The sequence below is a fragment of the Mobula hypostoma genome, chromosome 3 (assembly GCF_963921235.1).
Source record: "Mobula hypostoma chromosome 3, sMobHyp1.1, whole genome shotgun sequence".
Lineage (NCBI taxonomy): Eukaryota > Metazoa > Chordata > Chondrichthyes > Myliobatiformes > Myliobatidae > Mobula > Mobula hypostoma.
In genome coordinates this window covers 139,983,941-140,008,511 of record NC_086099.1, presented here as the reverse complement: position 1 = coordinate 140,008,511, position 24,571 = coordinate 139,983,941, and the positions used below count along the sequence as shown (strand labels likewise).

Sequence of the window (24,571 nt, the reverse complement as noted above, 5' to 3'; positions counted from 1 at the left end):
AGAAGTTGGAGGAGGCAATGCTCCACACAAATAAATGTCAGTAGTAGGTTAAAACTAAATGGAAGTTAAGTAATGTTTTGCTAATGCTCTGAAATTTGGGCAAAATAAAATCGTCTGAGCTGTTTTGGACTTGCTGAACAGTCTAGGCACAAATGAAAGAAAAAACAGAGGGGTGAAGAAAAAAATAGCTTGTTCTTTCTTTCTACAGTACTATGCAAATGCCTTAGGTACAGTGGGCAGCATGGTAGCGTAGTGGTTAGCATGATTTACAGTATCGGCGACCCGGGATTAGTTCCCTCGGCTTCCTGTACAGAGTTTGCACATTCTCCACACCAGTTGGTAGGTTAATTGATCATCGTAAATTGTCCCATGATTAGGCTCGGATTATATAGGGGATTGCTGGGCAGCATGGCGCAAAGGGCTGGAAGTATCTTTTTCATGCTGTACCTCAATAAATAAAAATAAATGTATATAGCTAGGGTATCCAAGACTTCTGTACAGTGTTGTATTGTCAACATAGAGTGGAGAGCAAGTTTTTAAATCTGGCAGGAGCAAACGATATTGAGAATGATGAGGGTGGAGTGCTGGGGAAGGGGTGGTGGACAGGTGGCAAGAGGGAGTGCCAGGGCAGGGGTGGGTGGGGGAGGGGGTTTGGTGGGTACAAACAGCTAGCCCCAAAACACCAGGCATGTTTATTTGATTCTAAACAATTGATCATTGCAGAATGTCTCTCTGGTGCTTCCCACTCTCTCTCATCTCCTTTCCCCTTTTCTCAACTATGAATACCCTCTCCCTGCCCTCTTCCCACTCTCATTCCACCATAGAGACCCATATCAGAATCGAGTTTATTTTTTTGTGCAGCAGTTCAGTGCGATATATAAAAGTACTAAAGTACTGTGAAAAATTCTTGGACACCCAAGCTCTATAAATTAATGTGTCTAAGATTTTTGCATAGTACTGTACATGTGTCAGGACTGGCCCTCTGTGCTTGTCACTTCTTTCTCTCTATTTTCATTCTTTCTTTCCCCCCGAGCATAAATACCATTAAAAAAAATCTGTCAGTGCTTGGTTCATCTATTAACTAAAATTGGCTTTGGAGCAATGAAAAGCCAGCAGGCTTTATTATTCTTCATACAGTCAGAGATATCCATCCACTGTACCCTATTCCACAAAACTTTATTGAACATCGGAAGTTAACGCAATTTGTGGATAGCTGGAAACTGAGGAAATCAAACATTGAAAAATAAACCTTCTGTGATTATTGCAGTGCAGAGAAACTATTTACCTTGAAAGCCTTCTTGACATTTACATGAGTAGCTATTGACTTCGTCCACACATTTTCCAAACTCACATGGATTGGATTTGCAGTCATTAATATTTACTTCACAGAAGCTTCCTTCAAAACCTGTCGAACATATACACAGGTACTCTCCGCTCCCTGGAGGAAAATTGATATTTGTAACGCAGGACCCTCCATTCAAGCAGTTGCATGACTTTATTGTGACCTATTCAGAAAACAGAATATTACACATTATAACAGAATGATAAAGTTTATACGTGGCATTACATACATCTCAAATTTCCCAAGTAATATGGTTAGATGAAGTGATTAAACTGTGGTGAAATAGGCAATTCTGTCCTACTTTTTAGAATGCATTATAATTTGACAAGATTATAATTTAACTTATGAATGAAAACATAGGTTTACACTGTAAAAATGTTGTTTTGCAGTTGCATTATGAATGGCATAACAAAAAGCAAAAGAGAGGTAAGGAGGTACAAAAGGCAAGGAAAAACATTGATATGATGATTGAGGCACATAATTCAACTGCTTGGCAGCTCACAAAGACTTTTATTGTTATAGTGACATTATTACTATTTAAAGAACAGTTTAATTTTAAAACCTCATATTGGAAAAGAATAATAATAGTGCAAATTAAAGTTTCCATTAATTGTCTGTTATTTTGTTTGCTTTATTAATAACACATTATTAAACAAAATAACTACCCAGATGCATGTGGAAAAGAAAAATGTCACTTTTTGGTACAGAAATTAGTCTTCTGAATGTTTGGACTTTGGGGTGGGCAGAAACAGCTTCTAATAACACTCTTAATAGGTAGCCAACTTATGGGAAAGAATTCACAGACACTAAATGAAAAAAAAAAGCTAACCAAGAAAATTGTTTTGAAACTAAGTTAAAATCAAATTTAAACTAGGTATGTACTCAGGAAGATTAATCCCATTTCCTTCCTGTATTTCAAACAGAAACTTATTGGCAAGTAGTTGTGGTTTCCATCATAGGGGAAAGAACAACAACTTCAGAGTCCTGTAACAACTTGTTGGACTCAAACCATTTTAGGAATAACAGTTGAAAAGAAAATAAATAGGCAAAATAGGCTATCAGGCCCCTCCACATTGTTCTGCCACCCAATAAGATCATACAAAGTCAGTTTTCTCATTCATTAGTATATTCACTGTTTGAACATTGGGAGCCATGGTAGAGAATTCCAATCATATACAACACCCAGCTTAAAATACTGAGTAACTCATAGCATTTAACCACTCTGTTTATGATTACTTTGCTGTTCAAATTTTAATCTACATCCAAAAGCTACATTCTATATATAGACATTAACACAAACATGATCCAAACTTAAACCATTACTTGAAGTCCTACTAAAATACAGGTTACAAACCATATTATGATTATTTTACTCAAAGAATATATCCAAAATTTTGATGATTTATTACTGGCTTAAAATTATATTAATTATTTGATGGATAAGTAATACTGCAGGATATGATATTAAAACTTATAAACACATCTAAATTTGCAAAATAAACATGAACTGCTGGTTGCCTTACACAATACCAGTGGTGTGAATTGGACTAGAATCAGCTGCCTATCCTGCCTGGTTGCCTCCGAAAATCGTCAGCCATCTGCACTTACCAGGACCAAATGCAAGCTGCTGAAACATCTTCACTGGGTTTCAACACCTCTCGCTGTAATTGTATCTTGGACTTCTTGACAGAAAAGCCACAATGTGTTACAGGAGAAAAATCTGCAGATGCTGGAAATCCAAGGCAAAACTCACAAAATGCTGGAGGAACTCAGCTGGTCAGGCAGCATCTATGGAAATGATATACAGTCAACACAAAAACATCAACTGTTCATTCATTTCCATCGATGCTGCCTGACCAGCTGAGCTCCTCCAGCATTTTGTGTGTGAGGCCACAGTCTGTGTTGGCAAAAACATCTCTGGTTCCATCAAATTGAGCACCGGTACCATCTAGGTCTGCATGCACAGCCCCCTGCTGTTCACACTGCTGCTTCTTAACTGCACTGCTATATCCAGTTCAAACCAAATCATCAGATTCACTGATAACACAACAATGACTGACCTCATCAACAACGATGACAAGACAGCATACAGAGAGGAGGTAGAATGGTGTGAGCGTAATAACTTAAGTCTCAACCCCAAAGAGATGATTGAGGACATTAGGAAGGTACAGGCTGACCACTCCTCACTGCACATAAACTGCTCCTTCGTGGAGAGTTAGGAACACCAAGTTTCTGTGAGTGCACATAAAAGGTAGTCTCACCTGGTCCCTCAACACTTCCTCTTTGGTCAAGAAAGCACAGCAGTGTCCCCGGTTCCTAAGGAGATTGTGACGGATGAGGCTTCCCCGACCCTATTCTAACCAATTTTTACAGGAGCACCATCGAGTGTGTCCTGACTAACTGCATCACTATTTAGTATGGGAATTGCAAGGCATCTGACTGCAAGTCCCTACAAAGGATTGCAAGGACTGCTGAGGGGTCTTCCATTCTTCAGAGGCATTTATCAGGAGCACTGTGTACACATTGTCAGTGACTCCTCCCAACTATCCAACAATCTCTTTGACTCCCTACCATCAGGAAATAGACACAGTAACACAAGGACAAGAGCTGTTAGGATGGATAACAGCTTCTTCCCCACATTGTAAGACTACTGAACTCCCTGCCACCACCCAGGTCACATCACATATAAAGCACCAGTAGCGTTATACCATTTACTTTTTAAACTTGTGTTGTAAATGCACATTATTCATTAATTTATTTGTGGCAATATTACTTAACACACACTGCATTATGCACCTTGGTCTGGAGGAACGTTGCTTTGTTTGGCAGTATACATTGAATGACAATGACCTGAACTTAAATTTATCCTATTTACCATTTCCAATCTATGCAATCAATCTTAGAATTTCCATTCAAATCAATGGAATTTTCAACAGTCTGCAGAAACCAAGGACTGACATATATGGCATAACTGAACACCAGTACTTTCCTTTGGAACTGCTGGCCAGAACTGCTCAATTTGATGCAATGTTTGAATGCTCTAGGCAAAGTGGACATGGAGAGGATGTTTCCAATAGTGAGAGTCCAGGACCAGAGAGCATAATCTCAGAAGAGAAGGATGTCCCTTTAGAACAGAGATGAGGAGGAATTTCTTTAGCCAGAGGGTGGTAATCTGTGAAGTTCATTGCCACAGATGACTGTGGAGGCCAAAACATTGGATATATTTAAAACAGGATGTTGATTAGTAAAAGGTTAATGAGTGAAGGCAGGAGAATGGGGTTGAGAAGGAAAATAAATCAGCAATGACAGAATAGACTCAATGGGTCAAAAGGCCCAAGTCTGCTCCTGTGTCTTATATTTCATACTTCCCTTCAAAAGAATCATAAGAGATATACAACATACTCAAAGGCCCTCAGTTTATTGTGTTATCACCTACCCATACTGTATGGGCATGTGGCCAAGTGGTTAAGGCATTCGACTAGTGATCTGAAGGTCGTGAGTTCGAGCCCCAGCCGAGGCAGCGTGTTGTGTCCTTGAGCAAGGCACTTAATCATACAGTGCTCTGCGACGACACTGGTGCCAAGCTGTATGGGTCCTAATGCCCTTCCCTTGGACAACATCGGTGGCATGGAGAGGGGAGACTTACAGCATGGGCAACTGCTGGTCTTCCATACAACCTTGCCCAGGCCTGCACCCTGGAGAGTGAAGACTTTCCAGGCACAGATCCATGGTCTCGCAAGACTAACGGATGCCTTTATTTTAACTCCTGATATACTCATCCCATTATCAGCACTTAGTTCTACTATTTTAAAAACAACCTTTACATCAGCAAATATCTGTTATCTCAATCTTGAAACAAACAGTGTGTTAAGATTTCATAAATATTCAATTTCTCCACATTGATAATTTCCATGAGCAGGAAAATTTGGCCATCCCATGAAAGGTTTGACCATTTGATAGAAAATTGACAATTCCTACTATACAGGAAATCATATTAGTACACAGAACCTTAAGGGGAACATCTTCACGCACTTGTTACTTCTTACCTCCACTGTCACTTTGGTTTCAGTATTACAGTCATCTGTCAGAGACAAAGTGAAGACCTGTACATTCTGCAAAGAAACTCTCCATACAAGCAGTCCTGCAGGAGAGAGACTAGCATCCTGGGGACCAGAATCCATGTTGAAAACAACAACAGAACCTTCTGGGTCAGTAGCCAAGAACTGATACACAAAATTTTCACCAACAAAAGTGTGCAGTTTATCTTGTGAAGCATGTAATTTTGGAGGGTGGTTATCTGCAATAAAAAACAAACAAATATCATTTACAACAGCTACAAGGAATATAATAATTACTGTTGGTATGGCTCAGCCATACTTAACAGTCTGTCCCTTCACGTGGAAGGACAACCCATTTTGATGCCTGGTCACAATATCCACTAGCTATTGACATGCTCTAATCTGATGGACACAGTATAGGGTAGTTAGGTTGAATTGTTCTCTGATCTTGGCAATTTATTTGTAAACATTTTGTCTCTACGCGAGGAGACATTGTCAGTGCGCCGTTGATCGTAGTATGCTATCAGAATGCTTGACCTTTATATGATTTTCAATATGCCGATTGGACATCATTTTGGAAGCTCAATTGTGATGATGTTAAGAAACCTTGTCACTGATTGGCTGTGTGGTGAATTTTTTTTGCATTGCAGTCAGGGATTGAGTTTCCAAAATGATGTCCAATCAGCATATTGAAAAACACATAAAGGCCAAGCATTTGAAAAGTACATCACATCCAATGGCACACTGACAATGTCTCCTTACGTGGCAATGAGACATTTGCAAGTAAATTGCCAAGATCGGAGAATAACAACCCGACCATCAATTATCGGTGCTACATGTCTTCTGAATTACCTCCAGCAGTGTAGGGTACTCCAATAATGAATCAGTGGCAACAATTTAGACCCTATTAAAAAATATGTGATATGTAGAACTTGAATGGGTAATGACTCACACATTGAGTTTTGGTAGAAATCTTTGGCTGAATAATGCCAATACAGTTAGTCTGTCTGTTTCTGAAGGATGCTCTGGCCCAATATCCTTAAAGATCTTTGCAATATTTTTAAATAAACAAAAATATTAGGTGAAATTTCCTGCCACATCATTTACAATTATATTTTGCACCGACTGGGCTTCAGCCAATAAAAAATGAATTGCAAGAACAACATATGTGTAAGTGATTTTAAACCTGATGTTTTGTGATATTCCATTACAATAAAAGAGAATGACTACAGTCAAATTGTTCTAGCAGCAAACTGAGATCAGGGAAAGTGAATCAACTTACTTTCAATAACTGTCCATTCAAATATGGATGTGTCTGGTTGGCATAAAAGGCAAGGGCTACTTGGATTAGGATCCCCTGCACCATAGCAGAGCCCATCTATATTACATGTGTTCTCCTAGAACAAAAAAATATACAAATAGCCAAGTAAGAATCTAGTTCAGACAATGTGTCACCACGGCACCCTGGAAAGAGGAGTGAACATCGCTTAGAGCAAGTGAAATCGGCAATCGCCTCTGATCTGGGCCGACATTTACGTGCCGGGCCGCACCTAATTAATTAGCTTGTTTATTTCGGCTTTTTTTCTTAAAGATGTGCTGGGTGCGCTCCAGCGACCGCTGCACCGCTGCGTTCTTCGTGGCAATGTATCGGTCCGCGGCCCAGAGGTTAGGGACCCCGATTTAAATTACCGCTTGAAACGCTACAGTGTAGAAGGCAATGGGCCAAGCTGAAGAAAGGGATTAGTATACACAGGAGTTGATGGCCTGAATGGACATGGAGGCCAAAGGAATTGTTTCTACCTCCATGACTCAAATATGCGGCTTGATTTAGAGCTGTCATCAAATTTCAGGTTTGTTGTTTTATTAAAACAGGACTTACTCTCAAGTCAAGTTGCCATGGCCATGTCTAATATCAGGAAAAGTGCCAGCTTTCAGACATTCTCAGAGAAGGAAGTCCCAGATTTATGTGATACTGTCTTGCAGGAGAAATCACCCATCTGATCTTAGACCTGGTAAACCAGGTGCAACATTAGTCATAGTCATACCTTATTGATCCCGGGGGAAACTGGTTTTTGTTACAGTTGCACCATAAATAATAAATAGTAATAGAACCATAGATAGTTAAATAGTGATATGTAAATTATGCCAGTAAATTACAAAATAAGTCCAGGACCAGCCTATTGGCTCAGGGTGTCTGACCCTCCAAGGGAAGAGTTGTAAAGTTTGATGGCCACAGGCAGGAGTGACTTCCTATGACGCACTGTGTTGCATCTCGGAGGAATGAGTCTCTTGCTGAATGTACTCCTGTGCCCACCCAGTACATTATGTAGTGGATGGGAGACATTGACCAAGATGGCATGCAACTTAGACAGCATCCTCTTTTCAGACACCACCGTCAGAGAGTCCAGTTCCATCCCCACAACATCACTGGCCTTACGAATGAGTTTGTTGATTCTGTTGGTGTCTGTTACCCTCAGCCTGCTGCCCCAGCACACAACAGAAAACATGATAGTACTGGCCACCACAAACATTACTTATGTTTTAATGATTTACAGGTTTTTAATACATTGTTAATGAATATTACAATTTTATTTTATAATAACTTTTTAATGACTCTGAATGTCAAAGTCATGAGGAAACTGATAAACAGAGTTACAGTTTCAAAAGAAAGCAAAAATTAGAATTTTACCTGTTTTAAAAGTCATTTGGGAGTATTCTGGACATGGGGCCTAGGGCACAGTGGTTATTTAGATTGTATTGCCCAATTCCTGAAGGCAGAGCCAGCATCATTAGTCCTGTGTACCTAATACAGGTGAAGTCCTTACAGGATGGACTGCAGGTGGCAATTTTAGGTGGCAGTCCAGGTTCAGGAAAGACCAGGTCATCAAATGAATAATACAAGATTCACTTTTCTTTTAATTCTTGAAACATACCCAAACTTTGCCTTTTGGAGTGAACACTTATCCAAATGTAGGTTGATATACTCAGAGGAAGGAATAATGATAGAATAAAATCAGTATTCGCAAGAGGGAGGGTGAGCAGCCGGATGTTGTGGTCCATGTAGGGACATGGGTAGGAAGAGTGAGGAGGTCCTGAAAGGTGAGTTTAGAGAGTTAGGTGCCAAGTTAAAGAACAGGACCTTGTGACAGGGTCCTGAATTACCCCTATGAACTGTGCTCGATTACCCCAATGAACTGTGCTTTTGAAAGAGACAGCGGGGCATTTGACATCGACATCTTGTTTTGAAAAGAGAGAGAGAGATGAAGACTAACTTTTGGACTGTCACTTAAAGGCACAAAGAACTTTTGGATTTCTGCGGATTCCTGCTGCGTTGGGGGGGGGAGATGGGGATAGAGGGGATAGAGGGGGGAGGGGGGAGAGGGGGGAGGGGGGAGAGGGGGAGAGGGGGGAGAGGGGGGAGAGGGGGGAGAGGGGGGAGAGGGGGAGAGGGGGAGAGGGGGAGAGGGGGAGAGGGGGAGAGGGGGAGAGGGGGGAGGGGGGAGAGGGGGAGAGGGGGAGAGGGGGAGAGGGGAGAGAGGGAGAGAGGGGAGAGAGGGGGGAGAGGGGGAGAGGGGGGAGAGGGGGAGAGGGGGAGAGGGGGGAGAGGGGGGAGAGGGGGAGAGGGGGAGAGGGGGAGAGGGGGAGAGGGGGGAGAGGGGGAGAGGGGAGAGAGGGGAGAGAGGGGAGAGGGGAGAGAGGGAGAGAGGGGGAGAGGGGGGAGAGGGGGAGAGGGGGAGAGGGGGAGAGGGGGAGAGGGGGAGAGGGGGAGAGGGGGGAGAGGGGGAGAGGGAGAGAGGGAGAGAGGGGAGAGAGGGGAGAGAGGAGAGAGAGGAGAGAGAGGAGAGAGAGGAGAGAGAGGGGAGAGAGAGAACCGAGCAGCTCATAAGTCACTATGGTGACTGAGCGGTGTTATTTGATGGACAATCAATGTTATAGATTCTCTGGAGTATGTTTATACTTTCTCCAAAGACATTTGCCTGCTTGTACATTTCTTACACAGACAAAGGAAGGAGGAGTTATTTGAATGACAGTTGGTACTCAGTACGGTGAGATAAATAGGAGGTCAGATGATAGACCTCAGGCACATGTTTTTGGAGGATCGATCAGGCGGATCAATCAGTGGTTCTTGCAGTGAAAAAACAGAGTGACCGGTGTGGAGTTGTCCATGTGTCCACCTTTGCCTGGGTTGATAACTCCACCACAGAAAAATGGTCCCCTTTGTTGAAGTCACAGTCGGTGACTTTCAAAGCATTTCAGAGGACAACGAGAAGATCGACAGCATGAGCTCACCTGAAGACTCAGATCTCTCCCTCTCTCTCCATCACTGCTCAACTCAATACCACAAACCGAACTGAACTTTACTCATCATTGTAAGACTATCTATTTACCCCTAGACTTGAAGAACATTGGTTTTCATATATATTCCACACTTACTTATATATAATCATTGCTAACCTGTTTGATTTATCTGCATTTATATTACTGTATTGCACAGTTACTAATAAATAATATTAGTTAATAGCAATACCGGACTCCAAAGTGGTTTCCATCTCAGCTGGTTCTTTAACCCGTCACGAGGTATGTGACAACCTCCAAGATAGCAATCTCAGGATTGCTACCACTGCCACGTGCGGGCAGGTTTAGAAATAGTGAGATAGAGCAGATCAACACATGGCTGAAGACATGGTGCAGGAGGGAGGGCTTCAGATTTATAGATAATTGGGCAATTTTCCAAGGAAGTTGGGACCTGTTCCGGTGGAATGGTTTACATCTGAACTGGAGGGGGACAAATATTCTTGCAGGTAGGTTTGCTAGAGAGGCTCCAGTAGATTTAAACTAGATACGGGGGGCGGGGGGGAACAAGCGTGTAGGAACAGATGCAGGGGAGAAGGAAGAAAAAGAAGATAGTAAAGTTGTTTGCACCGTTAGTGATAAACAAGGAGTAAGAGGTGGAAAATTTCTTAAATGCATTTATTTTAATGCTAGGAGCATTGTAAGAAAGGTGGATGAGTTTGTAGCATGGATTGATAACTGAAAATATGTTGTTGTAGCTATTAGTGAAACATGGTTGCAGGAGGGGTGTGATTGGCAACTAAATATTCCTGGATTTTGTTGTTTCAGGTGTGATAGAATCGGAGGGACAAGAGGGGGAGGTGTTGCATTGCTTGTCAGAGAAAATATTACAGTGGTTTTCTGGGAGGATAGATTAGAGGGCTCATCTAGGGAGGCTATTTGGGTGGAATTGAGGAATGGGAAAGGTGTAGTAACACTTATATGGATGTATTATAGACCACCTAATGGGGAGTGAGAATTGAAGGAGCAAATATGTCAGGAGATAGCAGATATTTGTAGTAAGCACAAAGTTGTGATTGTGGGAGATTTTAATTTTCCACACATAGACTGGGAAGCCCATACTGTAAAAGGGCTGGAAGGTTTGGAGTTTGTAAAATGTGTGCAAGATAGTTTTTTGCAGGAATACATAGAGGTACCAACGAGAAAAGGGGCAGTGTCGGATCTCCTGTTAGGGAGTGAGATAGGTCAGGTGACGGAGGTTTGTGTTGGGGATCACTTCAGTAGATTTAAACTAGATACAGGGGTGGGGGGGAACAAGCATGTAGGAACAGATGTAGGGGAGAAGGAAGAAAAAGAAGATAATGCTATTAGTTTCAATATAATTATGGAGAAGGATAGGTCTGGACCCAGGGTTGAGATTTTTGATTGGAGAAAGGCCAACTTTGAGGAGATGGAAAGGATTTAGAAGGAATAGATTGGGACAATTTGTTTTATGGGAAGGGTGTATTAGAGAAATGGAGGTCATTTAAAGGTGAAATTTTGAGGGTACAGAATCTTCATATTCCTGTTAGGTTGAAAGGAAAGGTTAAAAGTTTGAGAGAGCTATGGTTTTCAACAGATATTGGAAACTTGGCTCAGAAAAAGAGAGGGATCTACAATAAATATAGGCAGCATAGAGTAAATGAGTTGCTCGAGGAATACAAAGAATGTAAAAAGAATCTTAAGAAAGAAGTTAGAAAAAGCTAAAAGAAGATATGAGGTTTCTTTGGCAAGTAAGGTGAAAATAAATCCAAAGGGTTTCTACAGTTATATACAGTTAAAAGGATAGTGAGGGATAAAATTGGTCCCTCAGAGAATCAGAGTGGACAGCTATGTGTGGAGCCAAAACAGATGAGGGAGATTTTGAACAATTTCTTTTCTTCAGTATTCACTAAGGACAAGGATATTGAATTGTGTAAGGAAAGGGAAACAAGTAGGGAAGTTATGGAAACTATGATGATTAAAGAAGAGGAAGTTCTGGCGCTTTTAAGGAATATAAAAGTGGATAAGACTCCGGGTCCTGACAGGACATTCCTAAGGACCTTGAGGGAGATTAGTGTAGAAATAGCAGGGGTTCTGACAGAAATAATTCAAATGTCATTAGAAACGGGATGGTGCCGGAGGATTGGCTCATGTTGTTCCATTGTTTAAAAAGAATTCTAAGAGTAAACCTAGCAATTATCGGCCTGTAAGTTTGACGTCAGTGGTGGGTAAATTAATGGAAAGTATTCTTAGAGATGGTATATATACTTACCTGGATAGACAAGGTCTGATTAGGAACAGTCAACATGGATTTGTGGGTGGAAGGTCATGTTTGACAAATCTTATTGAATTTTTTGAAGAGGTTACTAGGAAAGTTGACGAGGGCAAAGTGGTGGATGTTGTCTATATGAACTTCAGTAAGGCCTTTGACAAGGTTCCACATGGAAGGCTAGTTAGGAAGGTTCAATTGTTAAGTGTTAATATTGAAGTAGTAAAATGGATTCAACAGTGGCTGGATGGGAGATGCCAGAGAGTAGTGGTGGATAACTGTTTGTCAAGTTAGAGGCCGGTGACTGGTGGTGTGCCTCAGGGATCTGTACTGGGTCCAATGTTGTTTGTCATCTACATTAATGATCTGGATGATGGGGTGGTAAATTGGATTAGTAAGTATGCAGATGATACTAAGATAGGTGGTATTGTGGATAATGAAGCAGGTTTTCAAAGCTTACAGAGAGATTTAGGCCGGTTAGAAGAGTGGGCTGAAAGATGGCAAATGGAGTTTAATGCTGATAAGTGTGAGGTGCTACATTTTGGTAGGACTAATCAAAATAGGACATACATGGTAAACGGTAGGGCATTGAAGAATGCAGTAGAACAGAGTGATCTAGGAATAATGGTGCATAGTTCCCTGAAGGTGGAATCCCATGTGGATAGGGTGGTGAAGAAAGCTTTTGGTATGCTGGCCTTTATAAATCAGAGCATTGAGTATAGGAGTAGGGATGTAATGTTAAAATTGTACAAGGCATTGGTAAGGCCAAATTTGGAGTATTGTGTACAGTTCTGGTCAACGAATTATAGGAAAGATGTCAACAAAATAGAGAGAGTACAGAGAAGATTTACTAGAATGTTAACTGGGTTTCAGCACCTGAGTTACAGTTGAACAAGTTAGGTCTTTATTCTTTGGAGTGTAGAAGGTTGAGGGGGGACTTGATAGAGGTATTTAAAATTATGAGTGGGATAGATAGAGTTGACGTGGATAGGCTTTTTCCATTGAGAGTAGGGGAGATTCAAACAAGAGGACATGAGTTGAGAGTTAGGGGGCAAAAGTTTAGGGGTAACACAAGGAGGAACTTCTTTACTCAGAGAGTGGTGGCTGTGTGGAATGAGCTTCCACTTAGAGTGGTAGAGGCAGGTTCGATATTGTCATTTAAAGGAAAGTTGGATGGGTATATGGAGAGGAAAGGAATGGAGGGTTATGGGCTGAGTGCAGGTCGGTGGGACTAGGTGAGATTAAGCATTTGGCACGGACTAGAAGGGCCGAGTTGGCCTGTTTCTGTGTTGTAATTGTTATATGGTTATATAAAAACATCACATTTTCCGCCATTATCCCCACACATATAGATGCTAACAATGCTGGCAAGCTACTTCTATACAGGCTTCTAGGAAGTCATGCATTCAAACTGAAAGATTTCTTCTGTCATTGGTCTATTAATTTTTGTATATGGGCAACTCACTCTAATCACATTTGGACGACTAGCTCACTTCTGCTAATGCAGGGATCCGAAGTCTGTTAAGTCATTACCGATTCCCTCTTTATGAGATATTTAGACAGTAAAGTCCCAGAAGATTAGGCAAAATATATAAATCAAGCTTATCATGAGAAATTTATAAATGAATCAACAATCTTCAGTCACAGAACATTAAGAAAATGGGACCAAATGATAAATTCATGCTAAATTTACTGAAGTGCTTTGTCTCATGTAAGTATACTAGTTCCTAAAGTTAACTTAGTCAGCTGGAGTGGGACATTATGCTGCAATCCCTTGTCTGTCCTTTGCTACTTCCAAGATTTTCAAATCAGCAGAATATTTGCACATTGGGGGTAGGGTGCAAGTTCTGGAATTCAATATCAGAGTTATCTTGTGCAATGAAAGGCGATATTTAACCAAATTTAACCAAAAGCAACATTCTCCCTGACCCACACTTTTAATTTTTCTAAACTATATGAAACACACATATTCTGAACAAATCTCTCAATTCACTGGAATTGTTAATGAATTCTATTTGGGAAGATAATTCAAACTGGTGTACCCAAGGTTTAATTACAATACTACATTCAATCTTCAAGATTTCAGCTTACAAAAGTAAAAAGTGTTAGTAAATATAGAAAAGCAAATTCACATTGCCAACATGAAAATTACTTTTGTCTCCTAATGGGGAAATGTCTTTAATATATTGTACTTTAGGATGTGCTAGACATCGTGATCCATTAGAGTGACTATTAATGGCCTTGGACCAAAATAGATTTGATGAGTTTCGTATAAATCTGTTTTCCATGCACTCTAGTTGATAAACTTATTTCATTATACCCTGATAAAAATAGTAGTTAGCAATTAGTAGGCTGCTGGGCCAGCAATGCTACTCAGACTTTAGTTTAATAAACACCATGGAGTAAAAACAATTGAAATGGCAGAAGATTTTTATGAGCTGTTCTTAATTTTGCTACAGCACCAATTAAATTTAATTACCAATCTTTTATTAAGAATAACAACCTGTATATTAAATCAGTAATTGTTACCCTTCCTCTTTGATAATCCTTATGGAAGAAGGTGGTGCTCAAGATCTTGAAAAGCATAAAGGTGGATAAAATCCCCAGGATGATATGAGAGATTTTTTGAATTAGGTACCGGAAGACTGAAGGATACCTAACGTTGTGCCTTTATTTGAGAAAGGCAGCAGTGACAAGCCACATATCTGCATGGCAATGTCTCTTGTACCCTCAAATCCTTATATCAGTGGTTGTAAAAGGATTCTGAAGGACAGGTTTCATTCATAGTTGGAAAGGCAAGGACTGATTATTATTAATTAGCCCAGCTAAGTGCGTGGAAAATCTTGCCTCATGATTGAGTTTTTTTTTGAAAAGCTGAACAAAAGGATTGATGCAGGATGTCTACATAGACACAAAAGCTGTTGACAAGTTACTGCATGGTGACTGGTCCAACAGGTTAGAACACATGATCCAGGATAAGCTTGCCAATTGGATACAAAATTAGCTTGTTGATAGGAGACAGAAGCTGAACTGGAAGGTTGATTTTCATATTGGAAAGCTATAATGCTGCAGGGATCGGTGCAGAGACACATGCTGTATGTCATATACAGTACATTAATGAGCTGGATGAGTGTAAGTGGTGTGGTTAGTAAGTTAGCAGGTGACAGGGAGGGGGAGCATCATTGACTCAGGCCCAAGAGGCCAGCGTCGGGCATTTTTATGCCTTACAATGCGCGGAACGAAAGACTGTGTGGCGCACCTCTCCTCACACAGACATACAGCAATGTGTGATTAAGTACCTTGCTCAAGGACACAACACGTTGCCTCAGCTAGGGCTCAAACTGCTGACTAGATGAATGCCTTAACCACTTGGCCACGTGCCCAACACTAGTTAATGATAAAGTAGACAGTGAAGAAAGTTGTCCAAGGTTAGAAATGATTTAGATTAACTTGGAAAGAGACCAATCTTTTGTCTCCCTCCCTTCTTAAGGAGTATCGGAAAGAGAGGTTAGTAGGCAGAGGGGATGGTGTGGCTTTGTGTATAAGAAATAATATTAAATCATTAGAAAGAGATGACATAGGATTGGAAGGTGTAGAGTCTCTACGGGTTGAGTTAAGAAATGGTAAAGGTAAAAGGTCCCTAATGTTAGTTGCATATAGGCCTCCAAACAGCAGCCAGGACGTGGATTACAAATTACAGCAGGAGATAGAAAAGGCGTGTCAGAAAGGCAATGTCATGATTAACGATGATCAGAGGCATTAATGATTATTAACAGAGGCATTAACTATGATCTTTCAAGAATCGATAGATCGTGGCATTGTACCAGATGACTGGAAAATTGCAAATGTTGCTCTGCTATTTAAAATGCGTGGGAGGCAGCAGAAAGGAAACTATAGATTTGTGGCTAAATTTGCATATGATCAAAGATAGATGGAGGAGCGGGTAGTGTTGAGGAAACAGAGAGCCTGCAGAGAGACTTAGATCATTTAGCGGAATGGGCAAAGAAGCGGCAAATGAAATACAATGTTGGAAAGTGTATGGTCACGCACTTTGATGGAAGAAATAAATGGGCAGACTATTATTTAGATGGGGAGAGAATTCAAAATGCAGAGATGCAAAGGGACTTGGGAGTCCTTGTGCAAGATACCCTAAAGTTTAAACTCCAGATTGAGTCGGTTGTGAAAAAGGCGAATGCAATGTTGGCATTCATTTCTAGAGGTACAGAATATAAGAGCAGGGATGTGATGTTGAGGCTCTATAAGGCACTCATGAGACCACACTTGGAGTATTGTGTGCAGTTTTGAGCTCCTAATTTTAGAAAGGGTAAACTAACGTTGGAGCGGGTTCAGAGAAGATTCACAAGAATGATTCCAGGAATGAAAGGGTTACCATATGAGGAATGTCTGGCAGCTCTTGGGCTGTATTCCTTAGAGCTCAAGAGAATGAGGGGGGAGGATCTCATAGAAACATTCTGAATTTTAAAAGGCCTGAACAGATTAGATATGGAAAAGTTATTTCCGATGGTAGGGGATTCTAGGACAAGAAGGCACGACTTCAGGATTGAAGGACGTCCATTTAAACTGAGATGCGGAGAAATTACTTTAGTTACAGGGTGGTAAATCTGTGGAATTCGTTGTCACTAGTAGCTGTGGAGGCCAAGTCATGGGGGCTATTTAAGGCAGAGATAGAGAGGTTCTTGATTAGCCAAGGCATCAAAGGGTATGGGGTGAAGGCAGTGTTGTGGGGATGTCTGGAAGAATTGGATCAGCCCATGATTGAATGGCAGAGCAGACTCGATGGGGTGAATGGCCTACTTCTGTTCCTATATCTTATGGTTTTATAATTAGCAATTGGTCTATTACTTATTTATGATTTTGGTTTTAACTTTGTTGTCAATGTGGTGAATTTCAGAGATAAGGACATTATCTTGTACTGCAATCAAATTTTTATGATTGTACTGAACATTTCATCCAATATTGTTGAATTTGAAAGATAATTACAAAAGAGCTATGGGGATATTTGCTTAAACTGTGGCCTGTTTTTCTGTACAATGCTTCCGAAGAGAATGCATGCTAGCATCCATTTAATTATTCTCTGCTGGATCATTATTTTGCTCGGATCTCTACACCACAGGAAAGAGATGACTATTAAAGTGTTCGTGCAAGTATCTTATGCAAAATAAAATGTTCTGAAGAGTAGGATTTAAACAGCTCAGCATTTTGTTGCAGATTTTTCAGAATTTAACAAGCAGATTGCCAATTCCCAGAACTACGCCGATCTCTCTTGCAGCACTTTTATTTTTCTCTTTTCAGCAGATTTCTATCCTGGTTGTAGCACTGTAGTTCCAGCTCTTCAGGAATGAGTTCTCTATTCTGAACTAGCTGATGGAACCTACAGTGTCAGCCACAGCTGGGAAGGAAGTCCGTTATGAAACAGATGGGTATGTAATTTGAGACCTGGTGTATTTTGCTTACATTGAGCTTGCGGGTGCTCCTTCTATTTTCTGGCTTCTGCAACAGCTCTGGCCTGTTTATTATAAACGTAGCATGCCTTTATTTGTTTCCTCTCTTCCTAAGTGCCCTTAATAATGTACTAACTAGACACCTATATAAACATTGGAATCTTCTTGGCTACCTTGAGCTCACGTTACCAGAGACTGCCTGTGTGCAATCCATCCTTTTCCCATATCGCCACAACTTAAAATGAGTTTGTTTTCTCATTTTCCTCTTTCTTCCACCATCACTTAAGTTTCCTCCCAAGTCCCAAAGATGTTCTGTTTGAAATAGCTACTTTAACTTGCCTCTTTTTGTGGATTAGTGGCAAAAATTAAACACAATTGGAGGCAATGTGCATGTGAGAGAGAATTATTTGGAGAGGCACAAAGAAATAAAGTCAGTGAATGAGACCAATGGGATTGCTTCCCTGGAATCCAATATAGACCCAATGGGGCAAGTGGCAACCTTCTCTATCATTAAAAGTATAAGATATTTATTGACCAAAGGTAATTTATCTAAACTCTTGCCACTGTTTCAGAATCACATCTTGGGTCATTCAGTAACTCAAAATCTTGTCTTACCTTTAAACCACAGAGTCCATCCATGTTTGACTCACAAGTTTGACAAACTCCATCAAATAATGTTAAAAACTGTGAATTGCTGTATGTGTACCCATCATTTGAAATCTGTAAGAGGGGGAAAAAAAAATGAGACTCCACACACAACTTGGTACATCTTACTAACCAGTGAAAGGCCAGCTTCCGCCTTTTATTAACCAAATAGTCTTCTATCCACATCCAAAGATTGTTCCCAATACCATGAGCATTCACTTCAGTCAATAACTTTTGTCACAGCGCCTATCAAATCAAGTTTATTGTTTTTCAAACATATACACGTATACCAAACAATGTTCTTACATTAAATGTCTGTGGAAATATTAAATATATGGTACACCTAGAGTCGCTCCTTGATCCTCAGCACACCAACAACTTCAAAGAATTTACATAATCAAATGTAATTTCTGTTTCAATGATGCAGGTTTACTGTGTCTGATTACATAGAGACATAGAAAACCCACAGCACAATACTGGCCCTTCGGCCCACAAAACTGTGCCAAACATGTCCTTACCTTAGAACTACCTAGGCTTACTCATAGCCCTCTATTTTTCTAAGCTCCATGTATCCATCCAGGAGTCTCTTAAAAGACCCTATCATTTACCTTGAATTCTTCTAACATACTGATGAAATAAGTTAATAAACACTTACTCCATAATATATTAAGCTAAGTGTCTTATAAATGTTCGATAAATCTGCGCTGCATTCTTAAACTACAAAGTTACATTTGCGATTTCAAGTAGAGTTTATTGTCATATGCAAAAGGACGGCGAGGTATGGATAAAATGAAAAACTTGCTCAATAGCAACGTCACAGGAATGTAGGTACAAACACCACACACATCATAAATTATACAAGTAAAGAGAGTAAACTAAAGTGTGCAAAAACAAGACATTGGTTCAAAAGTAATGAAACAGTCCGAGTCAAGTGCACGGTGGTTCAAGGATGGATCGTTGTGTTCCATTGCTGAGGTACGATAAAGGCTGTACAGCTCAGATCAAGAACTTGGTACTATGAGTCTTCAAGATTCTGTGCTTCCTCCCTAATGGTAGTAGTGAGGAAAGAATCAAGATGGTGAGGAATCTTGATGTCAGATAGAATCTTCTTTAAGCAGCACCTGCTTTAGTCAAATGAAGAAAGGGCAGTGATCTTGATGAATGAGGATACCTCCTCTACTCTCTGCAGTTTCATGCATTCCTGTGCATTGGAATTACCACTTCAGACCATGATGCAAGCAGTCTGCATAGAGTCAACAGTACAACTGTAGAAGTTTGTTAGAGACTGTTCAATGACAAGCTTAAGAAACTGAAGATGCTGGCTGATGTCATGTCAAATCTCCTAAGAAAGCAGAGGTATATATACTTCTGTGGTGATTGCACCTATGTGCTGAGCCCAGGACAAGTTATCACCTCTGACCTATCAATGGGAGCTGGCACACATCGGAATTTTCTATGAAAACAGGGCATTTTGGAAAATTAAAACTATTTCATCAAATATAATAGCAACTTTCTCTCATTCGCAGGATAAAATCCATAAAGACAAAAAGAGCTTGTCAGCCATTCTTCCAATGACTTGCTCAGCTCCACTTCCCTCATAATTGATTGGGATTTTACTTACAACCTCTATTAACTAGTGACACAAATACCTGTTTAACTCACCTGCTATCTCTTTGTTTTCCATTATTAATAATCCAGAATCATTTCCTGAGATTAATGCTCACTTTGTCAAAACTTTGTTTTCTTTGAAAATATCTCTTATGATTTGTATTTATATTTCTAGCTTTTCTTTGAACTCTAATTGTTCCTTTCTCATTAATTTTGTACTTCCTCTTTGTTATTTTATTAGAATTTGGTGTAATTTTCTGACTTAGAATCTACCTTTTCACTACTACACCATTTCAAACAGTACCTTATCACAATGCAGGCATCACACAAAAAATGCTGGAGGAACTCAGCTAGCCATGCTGTGCTTCTGCAGAGCAATAACCAGTTGAATTTTCCAGCTGAGACCCTACATCAAGGCTGGAAAGGAAGGGGAAAGAAACCAGAATAATGTGGTTAGGGAAGGGGAAGGAGTACAAACTGGTAGGTAATAGGTGAGGGGAGAAGGTAGGTGATAGGGGGAGGGGGGACACAAGAGTTGGGAGGTGATAGGTGGAAAAGCTAAAGGCATGATGGAATCCAATAGGCGAGAACAGTGGCCCATGGGAGAAAGGGAAGGAGGGACACCAGAGGGAGGTGATGGGCAGATGAGGAGAAGCGTCAAGAGGAGAGCCAGAATGGGGAAATGGAAAAAGAGAGAAGGGGAGGGGGAGAAGTTACCAGACATTAGAAAAATTGATGGTTATGCCATTAGGTTGGAAGCTATCCAGATGAAATATGAGGTGCTACTCCTTCAACCTCAGATTGGCCTCATTGTGACAGTAGAAGAGGCCATGGACCAACTTGTTGGAATGGGAATGGGAAGTCAAATTGAAACAGGTAGCCACCAGGAAATCTGTATTTTGTACTGGATGGAACGAAGGTGCTCAAGAAGTTGACCCTAATCAACGTTAAGTCTCATCAATGTAGAGGATATAAATGCACAGGGAACATCTGACTCTGACAGACTTGGAAGGACTCATGTACAGTGAGTGCAATCTTGTGTGTGCTTCAAGAGTACCTTCATAATGCTCAAAGTCTACCTTATATAATATTCCAGCAAACATTTCACAAGCCCACCACTGAAACAGGTTTCTGTCTGATTTACTTTGTAAGTGGCTTCCAAACACTAAGTTTCTTCTAGGTTCTGATCTCATGCAATCCCACAGGAGCAATAAGTTACACTTACAGAGAATTTCCCGGGCTCCACTGAAAAGGAAACTATTCCTCTTTCAGTTTAATTGTTTGCCTGTTATCCAGCCAGTTAGTTTGCCAGTACCAGAAAACCAGCTGGCCTGGACTACCTTGGCCCAAACTGCTCTCTATAGTCAGGCCATCAAGGCTTACATCCTGCAGAGGTGTGAATAATCATGACTCTTTTCAATTCCCACTACATCGAGAAACAGGAGCAGTGTCAGGAAATTTCGTACAGCTCCTTATGATGTATTATGCATCATTACAATCAAGTTGGGCTAATTTGCATTTTACTCAGAAAGCAGTCAGTTACAAGAGATGTTAAGGATTTATTATACATCTGTTTAAGACCACTATCATGATTACGATGGCAAACCTAGGTGAATGACAGCTTTAGTCGTCGTGAATTGTTTCTCAGTGAAACTGAATTGTGATGAATATCTTTCCTGTTCCTTTTGCTTTCTGGCCTTATTTGTTGCCACTCAGCCTTCAGCCACAAACTTCATCTAAGCTAGGGATGATGTAGAAAAGAATTTACAAGGATGTCACTGGGATTGGAGGGCATGAGTTATAAAGCAAGACTGGATAAACTAGAACTGTTCTTTTTCTGGAACAAAAGAGGCTGGGGGGTGGTCATATAGAGGTATACAAAATCACGAGAGGCATGGATAAAGTGTGGCTTTTTTCCCCAGGGTAGGGGAGTCTAAAACTAAAGGACATGGGCTTAAGATGAGAGGGGAATGACTTAAAACAAGATCTGAGAGAAAATTTGGCACACAGGAAGTGTTGGGTATATGGAACAAGCTGCCAAAGAAAGTATTTGAGATGGGTACAATTACAACATTTAAAACCTATTTGAACAGATTTGTAGATAGGAAAGGTTTATAGAGCGAAATATGCAAAAACAGGCAAATGGATCTAGCTCAAGTAGGCACCCAAGTCAGCATGAATGAGTTGGACTGAAGGACATGTAGTTGTAAAGCACAGAAACATGAAGTTACTAAACCATCCATTGACAGTAATCAACTATTTTTTAAGATGGAAGAAAACAGTTTGGCAGCAGTAAAATGTCATCCACATCTTGAAAAATTATGCAGTTATTAACTGATCTGAAGTGGATGACCCCTTTAAAAAGAACCGCAGCAGATTCCATGTTGTTTGCATTATAATTTGTCAAGTCTAACATGCGATTTTAAATGCAAGAACAACTGTATTTTACAAAATAATACATGTGTAACTCTCATATAAATATAAAAAAGTACTTCCAATACATTCGGTACCTTGATCAGACTATCTGTTTGGGGAGGCCTATTCAACAGCACTGGCAGCATATCTCAATGTGCACAGAGTCTTTGTAAATGGGAATTGAATTTTACAACAGTAAATAGAGGCAAGGTAGCCTAATCTTTTGAATGCAAGTTATAAGATAACAATGCATTGGACTGCTTTGTTTTTGATAACTCAACTGTTTCAAAATAACCCATTTACCTGATCTGTATAGAAGGCACGACCCAAGCAAAATATAAAATTAAATTTATAATCCTTTTTCAATGATTTTCTCGGTCATGCAGTTTTATCCAATATTTCTTCAGCAAGCAAAATAGTCATGTTTATCTTTTAATGCATTTGATATTGTTAATATTTAGTTGTGAATATTTACTATAAGAAATGGGAGCACAAACACAAGAAAATCTGGAGATGCTGGAAATCCAAGCAACACACAAAATGCTGGAGGAACTCAGCAGGTCAGGCATCATACTTTATACTTCATTGTCGCCAAACAATTGATAGGAGAACGTACAATCATCACAGCGATATTTGATTCTGCGCTTCTCGCTCCCTGGATTACAAATCGATAGTAAATATTAAAAATTTAAATTATAAATCATAAATAGAAAATAGAAAAACGGAAGGTAAGGTAGTGCAAAAAAAATCGAGAGGCAGGTCCGGATAGTTGGAGGGTACGGCCCAGATCCGGGTCAGGATCCATTCAGCAGTCTTATCACAGCTGGAAAGAAGCTGTTCCCAAATCTGACTGTATGAGTCTTCAAGCTCTTGAGCCTTCTCCCAGTGGGAAGAAGGACGAAATGTGTGTTGGCTGGGTGTGTCGTGTCCTTGATTATCCTGGCAGCACTGCTCCGACAGCGTGCGGTGTAAAGTGAGTCCAAGGACGGAAGATTGGTTTGTGTGATGCGCTGTGCTGTGTTCACGATCTTCTGCAGCTTCTTCCAGTCTTGGACAGGACAACTTCCATACCAGGTTGTGATGCACCCTATAAGAATGCTTTCTACGGTGCACCTATAAAAATTAGTGAGGGTCTTAGGGGACAGGCCAAATTTCTTTAGTTTTCTCAGGAAGTAAAGGCACTGGTGGGCCTTCTTGGCAGTGGACTCTGCTTGGTTGGACTAAGTCAGGTCATTTGTGATATTGATCCCAAGGAACTTAAAGCTTTTACCTTGTTCCACTTGCGCACTACCGATGAAAATTGAGTCATGCGGTCCACTACTCCTTCTGAAGTCAACAACCAATTCCTTCGTCTTGCTGACGTTGAGGGATAGGTCATTGTCTTCGCACTATGCCACCAGGTTCCTAATTTCATCTCTGTACTCAAACACATCATTACCCAAGATACGGCCGACAATTGTTGTGTCATCAGCAAACTTACATATTGAGTTTGATGGAAACTTGGCTACACAATCATGGGTGTACAGTGAGTACAGCAGGGGGCTGAGTACACAGCCTTCTGGGGTACCAGTGCTCAGAGTGATTGTACAGGAGAGCTTGTCCCCTATTTTTACAGCCTGGGTCCTATCTGTGAGGAAGTTGAAGATCCGAAGGCTGATCTGAGTGCTAAGGCCCAGGTTCCGGAGCTTAGGAATCAGTTTATTTGGAATGATGGTATTAAAGGTAGAGCTGTAGTCAATGAAAAGGAGCCTTACATGTGCACCTTTACTCTCCAGGTGTTCTAAGGAGGAATGTAGGGCCAGAGAGACGGCATCTGCCATTGACCTGTTGCTCCGGTAGGCGAATTGCAAAGCGTCGAGGTTGACCGGTAGGCTGTGGTTGATGTGTGCCATAACCAATCGCTCGAAGCACTTCATAGCAATTGATGTCAGAGCCACAGGTCGATAGTCATTCAGGCATGCCACCTTACTCTTCTTCGGCACTGGGATTATCGATGCCTTATTAAAACACGAGGGGATCTTAGACTGAAGCAAGGAGCAGTTAAAGATGTCAGCAAACACTCCAGCTAGCTCACTTGCACAGGCCCAGAGAACCAATCCTGGGACGCCATCTGAGTCCGTCGTCTTCCTTGGATTTATCTTCAGGAAGGCCCTTCTAACGTCCTCCTCAGTGACGATGAATCTCAATGCCACCAGGTCCGGATCATCCGGAGGGAGCGGGACGCTCCTCTCCTGCTCGAATCTTGCGTAGAATACGTTAAGTTCATTAGGAAGAGAAGCGCCACAGTTATTGATATTCCCAGCCTTTTCTTTGCGCCCAGTGATCTCATTTAGACCCTGCCATAGTCTACTGGCATCCTTCTGGTTAGCCTGAACTTCCAACTTGGCTCGGCATTGCGCCCTTAATGGCTTTCCAGAGTTCACGCCTGGATTCCGTCTAGCGACTGCTATCCCCGGAC

The 24,571-nt window shown here is 40.9% G+C and overlaps 1 protein-coding gene across 2 annotated transcripts in view; it reads right to left on the bottom strand.

Moving 5' to 3' along the window:
* Positions 1 to 24,571, bottom strand: part of vwde (von Willebrand factor D and EGF domains) — a 239,477-nt gene that overhangs the window by 83,452 nt on the left and 131,454 nt on the right. For both annotated transcript variants that reach the window (XM_063042310.1, XM_063042311.1), the window contains exons 15-18: positions 18,061 to 18,165; positions 6,683 to 6,797; positions 5,389 to 5,639; positions 1,286 to 1,505 (exon numbers count right to left, since the gene is read on the bottom strand). In XM_063042310.1, the coding sequence (XP_062898380.1) occupies positions 1,286 to 1,505; positions 5,389 to 5,639; positions 6,683 to 6,797; positions 18,061 to 18,165 (691 nt within the window). The remainder of the gene's footprint in view (positions 1 to 1,285; positions 1,506 to 5,388; positions 5,640 to 6,682; positions 6,798 to 18,060; positions 18,166 to 24,571) is intronic.